The following is a 16,219-nucleotide window of genomic DNA, read 5'->3' on the forward strand; positions in this document are numbered from 1 at the left end:
TTTTGTTTGCTTTTGATACATGCATAACGGCCACCACTGCCTCAGGTAACGTAACTTTTGTTTTAGTGTTTTGAGTGTCTGCCATTTATTGCAACTTTTTACCTGTGTACTTTGTATGCTCTTGTAACCTGCACACGTCACTTTTTCCTTTTGTAACGTATCGTTTGCTACCTCTTGTATTTTGTTTGCTCCTGATACTTGCACAATTGTCACTATTGCCTCATGTAACGTGACGTTTGATTTTGTAACATGCTCACGTGTAATTTTTCTCCTTATGTATCATTACTGCTCCTATTGTGAAGCGCTCTGACACCTTCGGGTAAAGTCCGCGCTATATAAAAACGCATGAAATACATAAATACATAAATAAATAAATAAATAAAAATGCCAGCTCTGCTCCCTCTGTGCTGTTTACCAGGATGTCCCTCTGTGGTCCCCCGCCCCCACCCTAAAAAGACACACGACCGCTGACGTCAGACAGGAAAAGCTCCCTCTGCGGCTGCCTGTCTGCGAAAGTTAAGAGCCAGGAGGAGAGGAAAGCCCTAATCAGACCCATGCAGCGCCCTGGCCGGGGCCAGGCTGTGGGGATGGAGAGGCCCTGGGCGGCGCGCGCCTGCCGTGCGGCTTGCCTGCTGCTCTGCCTCGTGGGGCCCTGCCAGGGGGACCAGTACTATGATGGTATGTACTCCGCATGGTTTCTGCGTTTCTGGGCTGAGGCGGGGTGGGGCGGACGCCGTCGCTGCAGAAGATGCCTCGGAACTTTTCTTCCAGAGGAGATAGCCCGCCGGGTTCATGCATCATCTGCGCGGATCTGCGCGCGCCTGTTGAGATCCCAACTCCGAATCTGTCTGAGGCTGCCCGTCCTCTCATCCTTCTGGAGAGGGTACCGTGACCTATGGCATTCTACCACTTATTGTAAATGGATTGTTTTCGGAATGCGAGAAAAGCCCCTTTCACCCACAAATGTGGAGTGTTTTACAAGCCTGGGGAGGGCGTGGGCAGGCAGGAAGCAGATGCGTGATTTCACAAATAGATGTACATACATGGGCCTGCCTGCGGAGAGGCTGTTCGGCTTGAATGGCTTTCAGATGTCCCCTTTACCGCCGGACTGCTTTATAACAGAGGCGCTCGGGGCTTTATGGGGCGGTCATTGCAGACAAGCGGCGGGCGCCTTTTTAAAGGGCACAGAGGGGGGCACTGCCAGTCGTCTGTCTCCCGCAGCTCTTTCTATTGGCCAGTGCGGCATACGAGTGACTCTCTCCTTTCCCTTCCAACCTCTAGGCTGCACGGAGCGATCCCAGTCACTCGAAAACACCCCACGTTTCAGTGCAGTGACAGCCCCGTCAGTGCAGCTGTCTGACTCTAACAGCCTCCTAGGCTCGGCCTCGCCTCGGTCCCCCCGTGGGACAGGCTGGTATGTGACTACATCTGTCCTAGCTGCTGGGAACCAGCACCTCTCGACATCCCTAAAGGGCAGAGTGACTTGTCAGTGTCTCTGTGGCTGTGTCCTTCCAAGCAACCGGCCTCCCAGAGGTACCAGCTCACTCCCCGACAGCCACTGACTCTGTGCTAGCCACGGCCATCACAAATGGGCCAGCCCCCCCCCCCCAATCCCTGTAAGAAAGACAGGCTTGTTACTGACCCTGTCCTAGAAACCGGCCTACCAGAGACATTCCTGTCGGTGGCCCTCCAGGACAGGCTGGCTTGTCACAAACTCTGTCTCAGCTACTGACCTCTTACTAATATAAGCCTTCCATCTGACATTCCTATAGGACAGACTGGCTTGACACTGACCCAGTCCAAGCTACCGGCCTCCAAGAACCACCAGCCTACCTCCTGACAGCCCTATAGGACAAACTTGGCTTGACACTGACTCTTTCCTAGCTACCTACCTCAGAGAGCCACCAGCCCACCTCCTGATAGACCTATAGGACAGACTGACTTGACACTGACTCTGTCCTAGCTACGGGCCTCTCACTAATACAAGCCTATCTGGCATCCCTATAGGACAGACCAGCTACACACTGACTCCGTCCTAGCTACCGACCTGCGGGAGCCACCAGCCCACCTCCTGACAGCCCTATAGGACAGACTGGCTTGACACCGACTCTGTCTTATCTACCGGCCCGAGAGCCACCAGCCCACCCCCTGACAGCCCTATAGAACATACTGGATTGACACTGACTCTGTCCTAGCTACCGGCCTCCGTGAGACAGCAACCTACCTCCTGACAGCCCTATAGGACAGAGTGGCTTGACACCGACTCTGTACTATCTACCGGCCCAAGAGCCACCAGCCCACCTCCTGACAGCCCAATAGGACAGACTGGCTTGTCAGTGACTCTGTCCAAGCTAACGGCCTCCGATAGCCACCAGCCCACCTCCTGACAGCCTATTGGACAGACTGGTTTGTCAATGACTCTGTCCTAGCTACCGGCCTCCGAGGGCCACCAGCGTACCTCCTGACAACCCTATGGGACATTCTGGCTTGTCAGTGACTAGGTTCTAGCAGCACTTCCAGCGCCCTGGAGGTACAAGCGTATCTCCCAGGGTATCGATAAAGACTGGCAATTTACTTACCCCACCATGACCTCCGGCCACACTCAGGCAACTCTCCTAAGAACCACAAAAATTGGCTCATAGACCTGAAAGTAAGGAAGTGCTAGGGAATATTCTGAAAGACATGGGGTCAAATTTAGCAACATTTTGCACCGAACTTGCATCACAAAAGTGACGCAAACCAGAGCAAAGTGTTCATTTTCGGATTTAATTTCCAGCACAAAACATGCTTTGTGCTGGAAAGCATCTCCAAGGTGTCGCCTAAAACCTCTATACACTACTTTGTATAGTGGATCTGTACCAAGTGTGGATCATGGGCATTTTCATGTGACCACCCTTGGGCTTAAGGAAAGCTCTATTTACACTAGAAAGAGATTTGGGTCACCAGCTTATCGCCTTCTTGAGACACGCATTACGTTAGAAAGCCATTTTCTTTCCATCAATTTTTAGGTCTCGGCCTGACGTCAGCAGCGCATGCGCTGCTCTCGTCATACGAGACTTCTTGGAATCGATACGATTCCAGAAGCCTCGTCCCCGCACTGCCTTCAGCTTTCATTCGTGTGCGTCGTTTGGCATCACAAATTATGACAAAGGCAGTGCAATGATTGCACTGAAGGCATTCCAATCATTCCTTGTTGCACCCCTGTCTCCTTTTAGGCACGCCCACCGTGATTGGATCGTTTACGGGCGGATTTACACTCTTTCTTTTAAAGGACTCGAAGCACTATTTTTTTCTCATTTGCAGCGCCGTCCACATGCTTGTAATGGCCGCTGACAGCCTCTCCTGCTTCAGCCCCCCACCCTCGCAAAATGTGGAATTCTGCTGCATCATCAACGCACCTTATCTCTCTGGTGTTTAACTTTTTAAAGCAATCTATTCATGCATTCATTTGCGCATTATGATGAGCTGACGAGTATATTTCGTGTGAGGCGGGGTTGGACTACAAAGGTATGTTTGAATGGTCCTAATTAAGGATACAATGTATATTTGTAATACATGTTCTGGTTTGCGGACATGAACCCAGTGGTCTTTGGGGTAGTTAGCCAGGCCTTTGAAGAAACGTGGGCTCTTGTCACACAGGGAGTGCAGCGTCATCTTAGATCTTGCACGGCAAGGATGCAATGAGCCCCACTGGGACACTCACTGCTTAGAGGTGATGCAGACACACCACAGAATAAACACAAGTGCCTTTTGTGCACCCCGCATCTGCGTCTGTTGTGACTCCGCGCTTGTGCCCTGGTGCTGTGCATACGGAAGCAGGGCCGCGGGAACAGAGGCGCCTGGAGGGTACTCGGCCTTTGTGTACATTATCGTAACCCTCTGTCGGGCAGCATCTCAGTGCTGTATTTAACGATTGGAGGAGATGAGCCCTCCTGATGTACACACACTCGCTGTGCATCAAGAGGCAGAGAACCAGGTCAGCAGAGCTGCTGTAGTGCCAGAGAACCAGGTCAGCAGACCTGCTTTAGAGCCAGAGAACCAGGTCAGCAGAGCTGCTTTAGAGCCAGAGAACCAGGTCAGCAGAGCTGCTCTAGCTGACACTGACTGACTGACACTGACTGACTGACACTGCCTGACTGACACTGACTGACTGACTGACACTGACTGACACTGACCGACTGACACTGACTGACACTCACTGACTGACACAGATTGACACTGACTGACTGACACTGACTGACTGACTGAAACTGACTGACTGACACTGACTGACTGACACTGACTAACATTGACTGACTGACACTGACTAACATTGACTGACTGACTGACTGACTGACAATGACTGACTGACACTGACTGACTGACTGACACTGACTGACTGACACTGACTGACACTGATTGACACTTACTGACACTAACTGAGTGACACTGACTGAAACTGACTGACACTGCCTGACACTGACTGACTGACACTGACTGAACTGACACTGACTGACTGACACTGACTGACTGACTGACACTAACTAACTGACTGAGACTGACTGACAGACTGACTGACACTGACTGACTGACTGACACTGACTGACTGACACTGACTGACACTGACTGACACTGACTGACTGAAACTTACTGACACTGACTGACTGACACTGACTGGCTGACACTGACTGACTGACACTGACTGGCTGACACTGACTTACTGACTCACTGACTGACACTGACTCTGACTGACACTGGCTGACACTGTCTGACACTGTCTCTGACTGACTTACTGACACTGACTGACTGACAGACCGACACTGACTGACTGACAGACAGACTGACTGACACTGACTGACACTGACTGACATTGACTGACTGACACTGACTGACTGACACTGACTGACTGACACTGACTGACACTGACTGACACTTACTGACACTGACTGACTCTGACTGACTGACACTGACTGACTGACTGACACTTACTGACTGACACTGACTGACTGACACTGACTGGCTGACTGACACTGACTGACTGACAGACTGACTGACACTGACTGACTGACACTGACTGAAACTTACTGACACTGACCGACACTGACTGACTGACACTGACTGACTGACATTGACTGACTGACACTGGCTGACTGACACTGACTGAAACTGACTGACTGACATGACTGACACTGACTGACTGACACTGACTAACATTAGGTTTCGCCTTTAATTAAGTTAAAGCCATTTGCTTTGCTATACAATACCATTAGCAAAGCAAATGGCTTTAACTTAATCAAAGGCGAGACCTATTGCATTTTCAATGCTTGTTTTAACTAGGAAGTTGTCTTCGAAGCTACAGGTACAGGAATTATGAAAGGGATTGCAGTGTGACCACTCCATGAGACCACAATAGGATTTTCAGGATAGATGGAGCCGGATGTACTGAGAATGGGATCTAAAAGATGCCCTGCTGAGTGCAGAAGATGAGAGTTCATTATGGGAAGGATACAAGTCTCCAAGGTATAAATCACAGGTCTGCCCAATGGGCCACTCCAGCCAGAGAGTCAGGCCACACAAGACGATTTTATTATTTTACTTAATTACATATTTCTTCTGCAAATTTGGCCAACTTAGAAGTCGGTGTGTTAAGGGATTGGTAAATCAAACTAAAATGCCTCACATTACGGACTTAGCACGCAGAGGGTAATCGAATCAGATTCTGAGTGAAAAGATTCTGCCAAAAGGAAAGAGGGGAGTCAGCAACAATGGTGTTGCTGCCTCCTTCCTTATATGGTTGATCTGACGTTAAAAGTCTGCAATCATTAGAGACTCACTCATCCATCAAATGGGCGCCGTGATCAAATAGCCGGGTTTCCGTCGTGCAGAGAATTTCAACATTAAGTTGTTCAAAAAGGTCAGAAATCAAGTGTCGATGAGCAACTGCCAATCAAATGCTGCATATTAAGAGAGACTGTTCGCAGGACATTAGTTCAGGATGGGCAGAGACCTTTAGTTTCTGAACTTACCAGGTTTATTAATGGTTAATCACTTCACTGCGCAATTGCAAACTGAATTCCTCTCTTGAGTATTTCTATCTTTAATCCCTAAAATATTCCAGTAAAACACAGTGTGCTTTTGGTTCTTTTTACAGTATTGCGGCTTTATAGCATTTGAAGATAGGCATCTGCGCAGTCCTGATATTTTAATATTCTCTTTGCATCTCTCCCTCTCACATCGACCTACCGCCTTTTCTCAACACTTGATTATGCTTCAATGATGAGTTGAGATGTTGTTTATCGTCCCAATGAACTGCTGTCATCTTTGTGTGCCTTTGCATCTTGGGAATGCATTAGTCCCACCCACATATTAATCTCCTCCACGCACTCTTTAGGTGCCATTGACATGCCCTTTCAACTGTGTACTGACCGCTCCGCCCCCTAAGTTTACCCCATGCTTAACTTATTAACTAGTCACATCTTTGATACCTACAGCAACCTTGCATTATTCAAAAACTGTTTGATTTTGATTTCCTTCACCCCTTGCTCGCTTTCCTATCTTCCTTGTAAAGTTATAAAATTTGATTGGGTATCACATTTTTAAACATTTTAGTACATTAATTTCAGAACAACCATTAAAAAGAAAATAAAACATACAAAACTTGTGAACATTCATATTCAATTTAATTAAAAGGATCTTTTTTTCAATTCAACTTTCCCGAAGTGTTATGCAAGTTAAAGGAAATAAATTCAATTTTATTCAATTTTCTGCCGTGTACCCTGTAGCATTCCAGAAGGTGCATCCGTATCCCGACTTTTTTTCAACATTTAAATATGCCCCCTGGCCCAGGTCCACAAGCAGTAAGCAGTACCACGTCAATTTCCACACAATTGACACACAAGTCCACTTGCAATGGGAAAACATGCCGGAGACTCATTTTAAATCACGTTATGCATGCACTTTGTCCCGCTCTCAAGCTGTGGGGCCCTGCCCTCTATGTCATCAAAAGTTAGAACCATGGGATTTTCTTGGATACTGGTCTCTCTTTTACCCTTTAGATCAACAATGGGTCAAAGGGGGTAAACATGCAGCAGTATCTCCTTCAGAAAATCCTGCCACGCCTTGACATTGACCACAGATTTGATTTGATGGAAACACTTAACCTGGCACATCCTGTCTACTGTGATAACATCTACTCTGGCCTTCCAAGCAAACTAAACAGTTGGTCCCAAAGACAATGCGACAGGGCTTTGCCTAAACGTTCTCAAGGACCCCCCCCCCCCCCATCACGTTCGCCATCAAAGTACTCCATTGTTCACTATTAATGGTAAAATAGAATTTATTATGTAATGTACCATTTGTAAAGCAAACTGGAGCAACTGCCATGTGCGACTCCAGTGACTGGCACTTCACTATACCGTAATCAGGGCCCATTCCCTAATGTGCACCCATCGATGATCTATACAAAGATGGAATATGGTGTAGGATCACTGGGAGTACACGAACACCTAATCTCTTGAAGGCCCGAAGTCCTAAACAGCATTCCACACCCAACGGCATGCAGTTCAGAAAACGTTTGAAAATGTAATTATTCAGGCTTACGTTTAATGCATTTCAACACAGAGCTCAAGGCGTAATCAGCAAATTTCAAAGGCCATTAATAATCTTTAAGCCTGGACTCTTTGTTCCCTGCTGTATCATACTGCTGCATCCTTACCTCTCTACCAAGCTCTCTGAAGTAATTGAAAGAGACACATTGCGTTTTAAAAAACTCTTTTATAAATATGTAAATAACTCCGCTACCGCCACCTTATGTAGCCATGAAGGTTTTTACCCATGAAATATTTCCATTGTGAAAAAAAATAGCTTTTTATTTTGTGAAATGATTTCCCTCCAGCTCTGAAGTCTCGGTTAGCTAACGTATGGCTAATTATTCTCTTGCTACTGGAATTGCTTGCAGTTGAATGACCCTGCCCCTCTCCAGCAAGTTTCTCCCCTCCCCCTCCCAAAGGATTAAAGTTATTTAATAACACAGCAAGACACTCGCAGGTAAGAGCCCTTGCCCTACATTATTAACCTTGAGATCTGAGCTTCTACTGTCTTGGTGTCAGGACCTCTGCTGAGACTGGGGCTTGAATAACTGAACAGGGAAAGATGGTCTGTGTGGAGACAAGGGAAATCGAGTGGAGGGGCTCACATGCACAGGGAAGTACCTGAAACCTGGAAGGTCAACAGCAGGAGAGAAGACTGCAACCGGGATTCTGGCCGGGAACAAGGTAATGTCAAAGACACTTGGGAGACACTCATCAGCGCTTAAAGAGCACCAAGTTAATCCCTGTGCGTAAGACACCAAGCCTCAGAACTCACTTACACTCTAAGGTAAAAATTACTTAGGAAAGACTGGATTTTCAGAAAAGGAAAATGAGGCTAAATTAATTAACACAAATTCAGGGGTCAGGACCACATTTTAAGAAACATGAACTGGGCAAAGCAATACAAAATACAGAAAGAGCCGACAGACCAACCTAGCTAACTACACACGTTCTAACACTTCACTAACAAATTAATATTTGCAATAAAGTATTGCCCATAACAGTTTACCCAGTAAGCCTATGGTTCGAAACTAGCCTGTTCAATGCTTCTCATGAGAACTATCCAAGATCTCTTGTGCACATTCAGTGGTGAACAAACTAGCTATGCTCGGAGTACCTAATTCTTGAGAAGGCGATCTTACTGTATGTTTCACGTGAGTAAAATGGAAGGGCTAGGTCTCACACTCTAAGCCACCTAGAAAGCACACATATGCATTCAGTATCAATACCTCATTATTATTTAGTGGCTTTCCACACTTATTTAGCCACCCATAGATGACCTTTATAATGGGCAATTGTTTTCCTGTGGTGCAACCAGCTCCCCCACATAGGTACACTGGTGAGTTATTCTCAAGGCACTCACCACCTCTTCACACTAGCTTTATGCCTGCTGCAGAGTGGATTCCTACAGGTGGAGTTGGCGTCTAGAACTAGCAGGCTAGTACACACAACCATACCCAGAACATTTCTGTTGTCACATCAGGAATCAGCTGATAGCAAGACCACACAACAGCCCCCCACCAGAGCTGGCACCAGGTTACTGGACAACTAGTCACTAAAATGGAGTGCCTCAGACTGACAAATACCTCAATTCAGAATGGGTAGGACTATGACTTTTTGTTGTGAGTTGAAGTGACACTGTTCAGACAAGTCAAGATAACACATATATTCATAGATTAAAGCCCACACGGTACATTCCCCACATCAAGGTTCCTTTTCCAACAGTCATTTAACCTTTCATCATTCATCTAAAATCAACTTTGATTCCAAAGTATATATTTACTATGTTACGGAGTTTTTAACAATCAACAATTCTTAAAAACCATAAACAATAGATGAGGGGGAGTCTTTGTTTAGAAGAATGCAAGACGGCACTGTAATTCAATGTAGATACTTTCTGAGTAAATAACTGTACTTCTCAAATAACATAGCCTAGACACATAGAAGTCTTTAAGTGCAAACTTGCTATAGATGCAATTTGAGAGGGCTATATTTGCCCTTGAAAAATGAGTCACCAAACTGAAGTTGCCAAGTAAGTCAAGGGGGCTCAAGTGGAAAACGAAAACCAGAAATGTATAACAGGTGTACTACTTATGAAAGAACTTAGTACCCAAGCACTCCAAAAAAGAAGTCCAAATACAGTAAATTGAATTATACAGTCTTGGTAATCTTAATCACTGTTAGTTCAAATGAAGGACAGAAGTCATAGAATTTTTTGATCCGTAGCGTATATTTAACACAGAAACAGTCAACACGTGTTTCGTCACAATGAGGTGACTTCTTCAGGGCTAAGATGATAATTTGTCCGTCAAACAATATATGTCGAATGTTATCAATAGAGTAATCAAGTCAATGTTGGTCTAAATAATGTTTATTCAACTGGTGAAAAGGATGTCCTTATGGTCCTTGTTATAATGTGTTTAAGCCAGTTGAGAGATCAATTTCAAAGAGTACAATTTTAAAAGTACATTCCTGTCAAACCTGTGTAAGGTACTTCTTCATTGGTCTGTAAGTGTTCATAGACATCCTGAGTATTTGAAACCTTGCTAAGTTTCCTGAGCAGAAAAATCCCTCAGTTGTGCATGTTCTTGGCGTCCTCAGATGCACAAAATGAAGTAGCCAGTTGTCTTTTAACGGATGTGATCGTCCATTTCATAAGAAATACACAACATGCAAATTCATATCTTGCACATTTCTTTCTCCCTACAGATTATTCAGGCGATAGCTTTGAAAATGACTCGGGTACATTTGAAGTCACCATTTGCATCCCACGATCGATACCTGGACAGGAAGTAATGCGTGGAAATAAGACTTTCCTCTCCATCGGCAAGTCCACCAGATTGCACCTCAACAGCTCAGTCATTGTCACTGTGGTCCCTACTCTCTACACCTTGGTGTTCATGGTTGGCTTGCCTTCCAATGGGCTAGCATTCTGGATTCTAGCCACAAAGGTGAAGAAGATGCCCTCCACCATCTTCCTGATGAACCTGGCAGCAGCTGACCTGCTCCTGATTGCGGTGTTGCCCTTCAAAATCTCATACTACTTTCTGGGTAACCATTGGTTATTTGGTGAAGCCATGTGCCGCATAGTTACCATGTACTTTTATGGGAATATGTATTGCTCTGTCCTACTGCTGATGAGCATCAGCATTGACAGGTACATTGCTGTTGTCCATCCATTCTTTTCCAGGTCGTTCCGCAGCAGGACCTTTGCCATTTGTATGTGCGTGGCCATTTGGCTAATTTCCTTGGCTTTTACGTTGCCACTGACTGTTTTCCAACAGTCTTACGACCTGGACCAGTCTGACCTCACTCTGTGTCATGATGTTCTGCCTAGAAACGACCTCTCTGGGTACTTCTTTTACCACTTCGTTTGCTTGGTCACACTGGGATTTCTGGTGCCATTGCTTATCATACTTTTCTGCTACACATCTGTGGTCAAGGTGCTGATCAGCAATGGAGAAAAGTACTCCTATGCCATCAAACTCACTGTTTTGAGCCTAGTAATCACTGTGATCTTATTCACACCTAGTAACGTGGTGCTCCTGATTCACTACTCCGAACGTTGCCTGAGTCGTTTTGGGGATTTGTACTTCATCTATATGGTCTGCCTGGCTTTAAGCACCTTTAACAACTGTATTGATCCGTTTGTTTACTATTACGTGTCAGAGGAATTCCGTCAGAAGGTAAGGCAGAAGATCCTGAGAAGCAGCAAGAAGACAATCACAACCACTCAAATGTCAAAGGGAAACCTTCCTGTCTGCAGGTCAACCACCACCACCACCACAACCCACTCTCTGCTTTGAGACCTAAGACAGATAACGATCTGAAAGAGTTATTTTTGTTCGTTGATGCATCTTTTCATCATCTTTTGAAGCTGCTTAAATCATGCTATCATTAGTGTACTCACCTCTTTGAATGCAAAACTCTCCCCACTGATAGGGGCATTGAAGGGGCCACTAAAAGACTTACAATACAAATAATAATACAATGTTGGGATAGTTTCCAAAGGCATTAACAGGTCATACTGGCAAAATAATGGAGCACATGCTAATGAATAAATAAAGTTAAGTGGAAAAAAAAGTTGCAAGACATACCTGCGTTTATTTATCTTAGTGGGTGAATTGACAGAGCAAGGTTGGCCTTTGGAAAGAATAAACACAAAACAATCCTGGTACAGAAACGAGGGCATCTGGTTACATGAAGCATCCCCTTCCCTCCACTCTCCACCAGAGATGGGGATAAGATTGCAAACAAGGAGTAGATGTGAACATAAAAAGTTTGGACTTTAGGTTAATACAGTGTTATAGAAGCCATTATTATAGACATTATAGCTGCAAGGCAAAAGGGAAACATCACTATTTTGTATTATTTTGTGTTTACAAAAATGTTAAAGACCCTGGGGCATATTTACAAGGAAATGAGGGAGCACAGAGCTGCGGCAAATTTTGCAGTGCCATGCTCTGCCATTTCAAAAACGCAGGGATGCGCCTATGTTTTCCCTAGCTCTGGCGCTACAAATAACTGCCTAGCCCCAACACAGACAACCATGCGCCATAATGCAAGGGTGCCTGCGTTGCAGGAAAAGATTTTTTACGTGCAGGAAGGTGCACAATGGTGATTTGCTACTTCTATGTGTGCCGCATTCTGCAGTACACATAGAAGTAGCAAACTACCATTATTTAATGATTGTTTATGTGGAAGAGTACCATATTTACAAGGTGGCGTTATGCCAAAAAAGTGGCTTAACGTACTTTTGTAAATATGCTGCGGGCATTGTGCCACTTTAACATAAAAAAAGTAATGTTCCGGTTGCGCAATCCCCTTGTAAATATGGCCCTCAGTTTCAGCACAGATAAAAATGGTATAGTATTATGTTTATTATGTATTGAGCAAAACAATAACACTTGCTCACAAACTTATACATATACACACTGTAGCATTCCTTAACCCCACTGCTTCAAACGGTCAACATTGTGATTTGTCTATGATCATAAGAACACATATGCGCACAAAAATGTCACTTACATTGACCAATACATTTATCTAATGGGGTTGTAAAAAATAAAATAAATAGACCTCGACCTATCGAATAGCAGCATAGGGAAGAACTTTTCTCAACAGACTAACTTGCAGCCTCACAAACCCACGGCCAAATACCGAAAGCAACCTCCCCTTTCCACAGGTGAGGTCCCTGCTCACCTTGTCATGGTATTATCCTTGGTGCCCAACAAGCTGTAATGAGATTCAGAAGGTACTCATCCTGTAATACACAAGCAAAACCAATAGAGATGTCAGAGGCTGGGTTGCAAAGGGGCCGAAGAATGATAAAGGACATTGAAGCCTGTTGGTAAGTCCACTACAGAGGTGTGAGAACACAATCACGATAAAACAAAGATTGATTTGACAGTCCAGTATAAGTGAGAGTAGCTACGATGGGGGAGTGAAGTTTACAGATATGGAGAAGTGTCAAGTGGTATACCAGAGAAGAAAGAAAGAGAGCTGCTGTCCATACTTGAGCTATATCCCTTAGATTGGTATAGCCGGGTAGATGGAGGTTTATTTTTAACCTTAGGGTTTGTGGGAGCAATTTGTGACCAATTAGGAGCAACATGAGGATCATGAGAGCTAAATTAGGGCAGGCTGGGGGCTACTCGAAAATCTGGAGGGCTTTATGAGGGTCTCTGAGATTTAAGTGGGATATTCAAGCTTCTTTTGGAGCCATGTGAGCATCTGTCGAAAAATCTGAGGCACTGTTTGAGACTGCACTAGTCTTTGGAGATTGTGAGGGTCTTATGAGATAAATCGTGTCATTTGTTTGCTTGTATGATGCTTATGTGTAATATTGATGCCACTCAAAAGGCATAGAGGCATAACTGGCTGTTTATATAAAGTAGAAGGAAATTCACAACTTGCCTTTGAGAACTCTACCTGGCGTATGCATTAAACATGAGTATGACTATCATGCCTACACACTGGACTGACTGAGTTGTTTCAATGCCCTCCCTCTCACTTACCATTTTCCTTGGATTGATAAGGTGTATGGGCAGTCTGGCTTCAATCACTACATCTTAGGCCCTTCTCTCAGGACCATGGTCCAAGTAGTCATCTGTAGTCCAGTTCCATAAAGAAAAAGGTATTAGAGCAGTAAGTAACCCAGAATTGTATTGAAGCACAGAGTGTCACAAACCTTACAAAGACAATGATTTTTGTACTTGCCTGTGGCCATTTCCAATTAAGGGTACACATAGTCGCCGCTAACTATGCCCACATACCCAACCATAACCTAACTTAATTGGCAGCTTGTGGTGGGCACACTCCATGCAGTACCCTATAAAATCTTTTACCATCCACAGATATAAAAACAGAGGTAGATGGCAACATTTAAATGGCAAACTGGCCATTTCGTCCAGGCCTCTAAGTGTTCCTTTTCTAGTCATCAGAATTACAAACTGCTGGTGACCCAGGAGGAGACTTTAAATCAGCATATACAAAACGAAGAAAACAAAAAGACTAGGGTGGATTTTTTCCTCAAAAACAATTGTTTCATTTTGTAGTTAAATATGTCAACCAAAGCAGCCAAATAGTGTGTAACTTAGTTACTTTTTACAGCACACTCAGCAGCAGAATGAACAGATGCCCTCTCTTTCGATTTACTGATATCAGAGAAACATTTCCAAGTCTTTTATAAGGCTGATCACCAAAAAAGAAGTATAGGTGATCATAAACAGCAGCTCAAGTATAGGTCATCTATCTTTTTTTGTGTGTTTTTTGTTGTTCACTACCTAAGAGCATCAAGAGGCGCAACTGCATTAAGTTAGTGTTTGTAGGATTGATAATGATATACTATGTTTGACTGTTAGTAAGATTCAGCTAGATGCTCAACTTACTCCAGAAAGGACTGTAAACTCATCTGTGAGAAGTGATATGGTGGATGGGAAATTAATGATCCAGGGTGGGGTGTGGGTTTTAGCTAGTGGTAAGGGTGTGTTTTATATTTATTCTCCTGACAGGGTGCTGCCTTCTGGTGCTCTCCTCATTGCTTTGTTTTTAGATTTGGAGCTCAGTCTTAAATTTGTCGTAGAAGTTACATTTTCTGTTATGTTTTGAGGAGTAGGTTACATGGTTACATACTCAAGGTTTGGGGCAGAACTTTCAATAGTGCTAGGTTCTGAAAGCCTGCACTTGTGATTCAGTCTGGAGATATTCCAGCTGTTGTTCAGATAGTAGCCTGCCGCAGGGGAAAGAGCTGTATTATGTTTTGTCCGATGACATGGTTGCACATTGTGTTCCTATTTACATTTATGTATTTTTATCAAAATGCTGTCTTAAGAAGTGAAATTGTCAAACTATTTTTTTTATTTGTTTGAAATAAGAATACTCTTGGGTGCAGTCCTTATAATTTGAAAACATACCACAAAATTTGGGAGTTAGAAACTCTTTTTTTTGTGAATCTGTTTTATTGAGTTTTCATATAAGCACGTCATGACAATTACATATATATGCACTGTTGGGAGTTTCAGTTGTTACAGATCGCGCCGCATGTAGGGGCTTATATAATGTTGATACATGTCACAAAGCAACATAAGAAACCTGGGAGGACAAAATCAATATGCTCACTTCCAGTACATCTCCAACAGCCAGAAACTCTCTTTGCGAACATACGGTGAAATTACTATGCCTAGTTCTAATAAAATTAGTATTGTTCATCAACAAACACTTTGCTAAACCTCTAAAAAAAAAATTTCATTGTATCTATAAATATGTAGTCATACCTTTGCTTTTTGAAGGTCTGTTCTGGTATTTAATTTGCTTATTCATTTTACTTTATAGGCGTGTTTATTCCAACGTATATAAAAAGAACTGAATAGCTACCCAACATCCTGTTTGAAATTTAACAATCCTAATAAAAATAAACCGGCACTAGAGTCTGAGTTTGAATTCTGTCCACAAAGGGTTGATTTGCGGAGTTATTTAGCAACACCTCCCTCAGTCGTTTGTTTCTTCTTCAGTGCTGTTGAAGGAGGCTGGTGCCATATCAAGCCAAGACATATTTAATCAGTTTATCAACATTTACCTCTGCATGGAAAATAGGCTCGTTTTTTCTGTCCTCTCTGAAGCCCGTGTAGCAGGTCTCCATTAATTCTGCAGAGGCTTGTCTGCAAATAGTAGAATGGGACTTGAGTTCCCTACCATTAAAAATGATATCCTTAACAGTAAATTCCATGCAGGAGTCTCTAACCTATTTTATAATAAGAGCTACTTATGTTAAATGGAAATCATCCTGACCTATTAATATTATCAGTGTTGTAATAGTTGGACAAGATTATATTAGTGATCACCATAGGCAAGATTACTAGCTGTGATCACCACAGTGCAGTAGACAGGGTGCCAACAGTAATGCAAAAAAAAAAAAGTGTTGTCATTTTTGAATGCCTTTATAGGATAGTAGACCAGCCATACCTGCAATGCCCCTGGAACCAAGATAATGATATCAGTAATTTCTTCCAATCTCCATCACGTTTAGAAATGTATCCATTTTCCCCCAGATAGCAGCCTATGAGTACACATTTTTCTCAAATGCACAGTCCCAGTTTTGGTATACATATATTAATTCAACCAAGCAAAAACATCTAATTTAGTTGACCAGG

At 43.8% G+C, this 16,219-nt stretch overlaps 1 protein-coding gene across 1 annotated transcript; it reads left to right on the forward strand.

Moving 5' to 3' along the window:
* The first annotated feature begins 509 nt into the window (after positions 1-509).
* On the forward strand, positions 510-15,491 carry F2RL3 (F2R like thrombin or trypsin receptor 3). Its single transcript, XM_085637493.1, has 2 exons — positions 510-678; positions 10,278-15,491. Exons 1-2 carry the CDS (start codon positions 555-557, stop codon positions 11,372-11,374), a joined length of 1,221 nt encoding a protein of 406 aa, XP_085493619.1. The 5' UTR covers positions 510-554; the 3' UTR covers positions 11,375-15,491.
* The last annotated feature ends 728 nt before the right edge of the window (positions 15,492-16,219 follow it).

Source organism: Triturus cristatus, chromosome 12 (genome assembly GCF_964204655.1).
Source record: "Triturus cristatus chromosome 12, aTriCri1.1, whole genome shotgun sequence".
NCBI classification, from domain to species: domain Eukaryota; kingdom Metazoa; phylum Chordata; class Amphibia; order Caudata; family Salamandridae; genus Triturus; species Triturus cristatus.

Coding starts and splice junctions, on each gene's coding strand:
- F2RL3 (XM_085637493.1), top strand. CDS start 555: ATGCAGCGCCCTGGCCGGGGCCAGGCTGTGGGGATGGAGAGGCCCTGG. Junction 679..10,277: donor GGGGGACCAGTACTATGATG/GTATGTACTCCG, acceptor TTCTCCCTACAG/ATTATTCAGGCGATAGCTTT.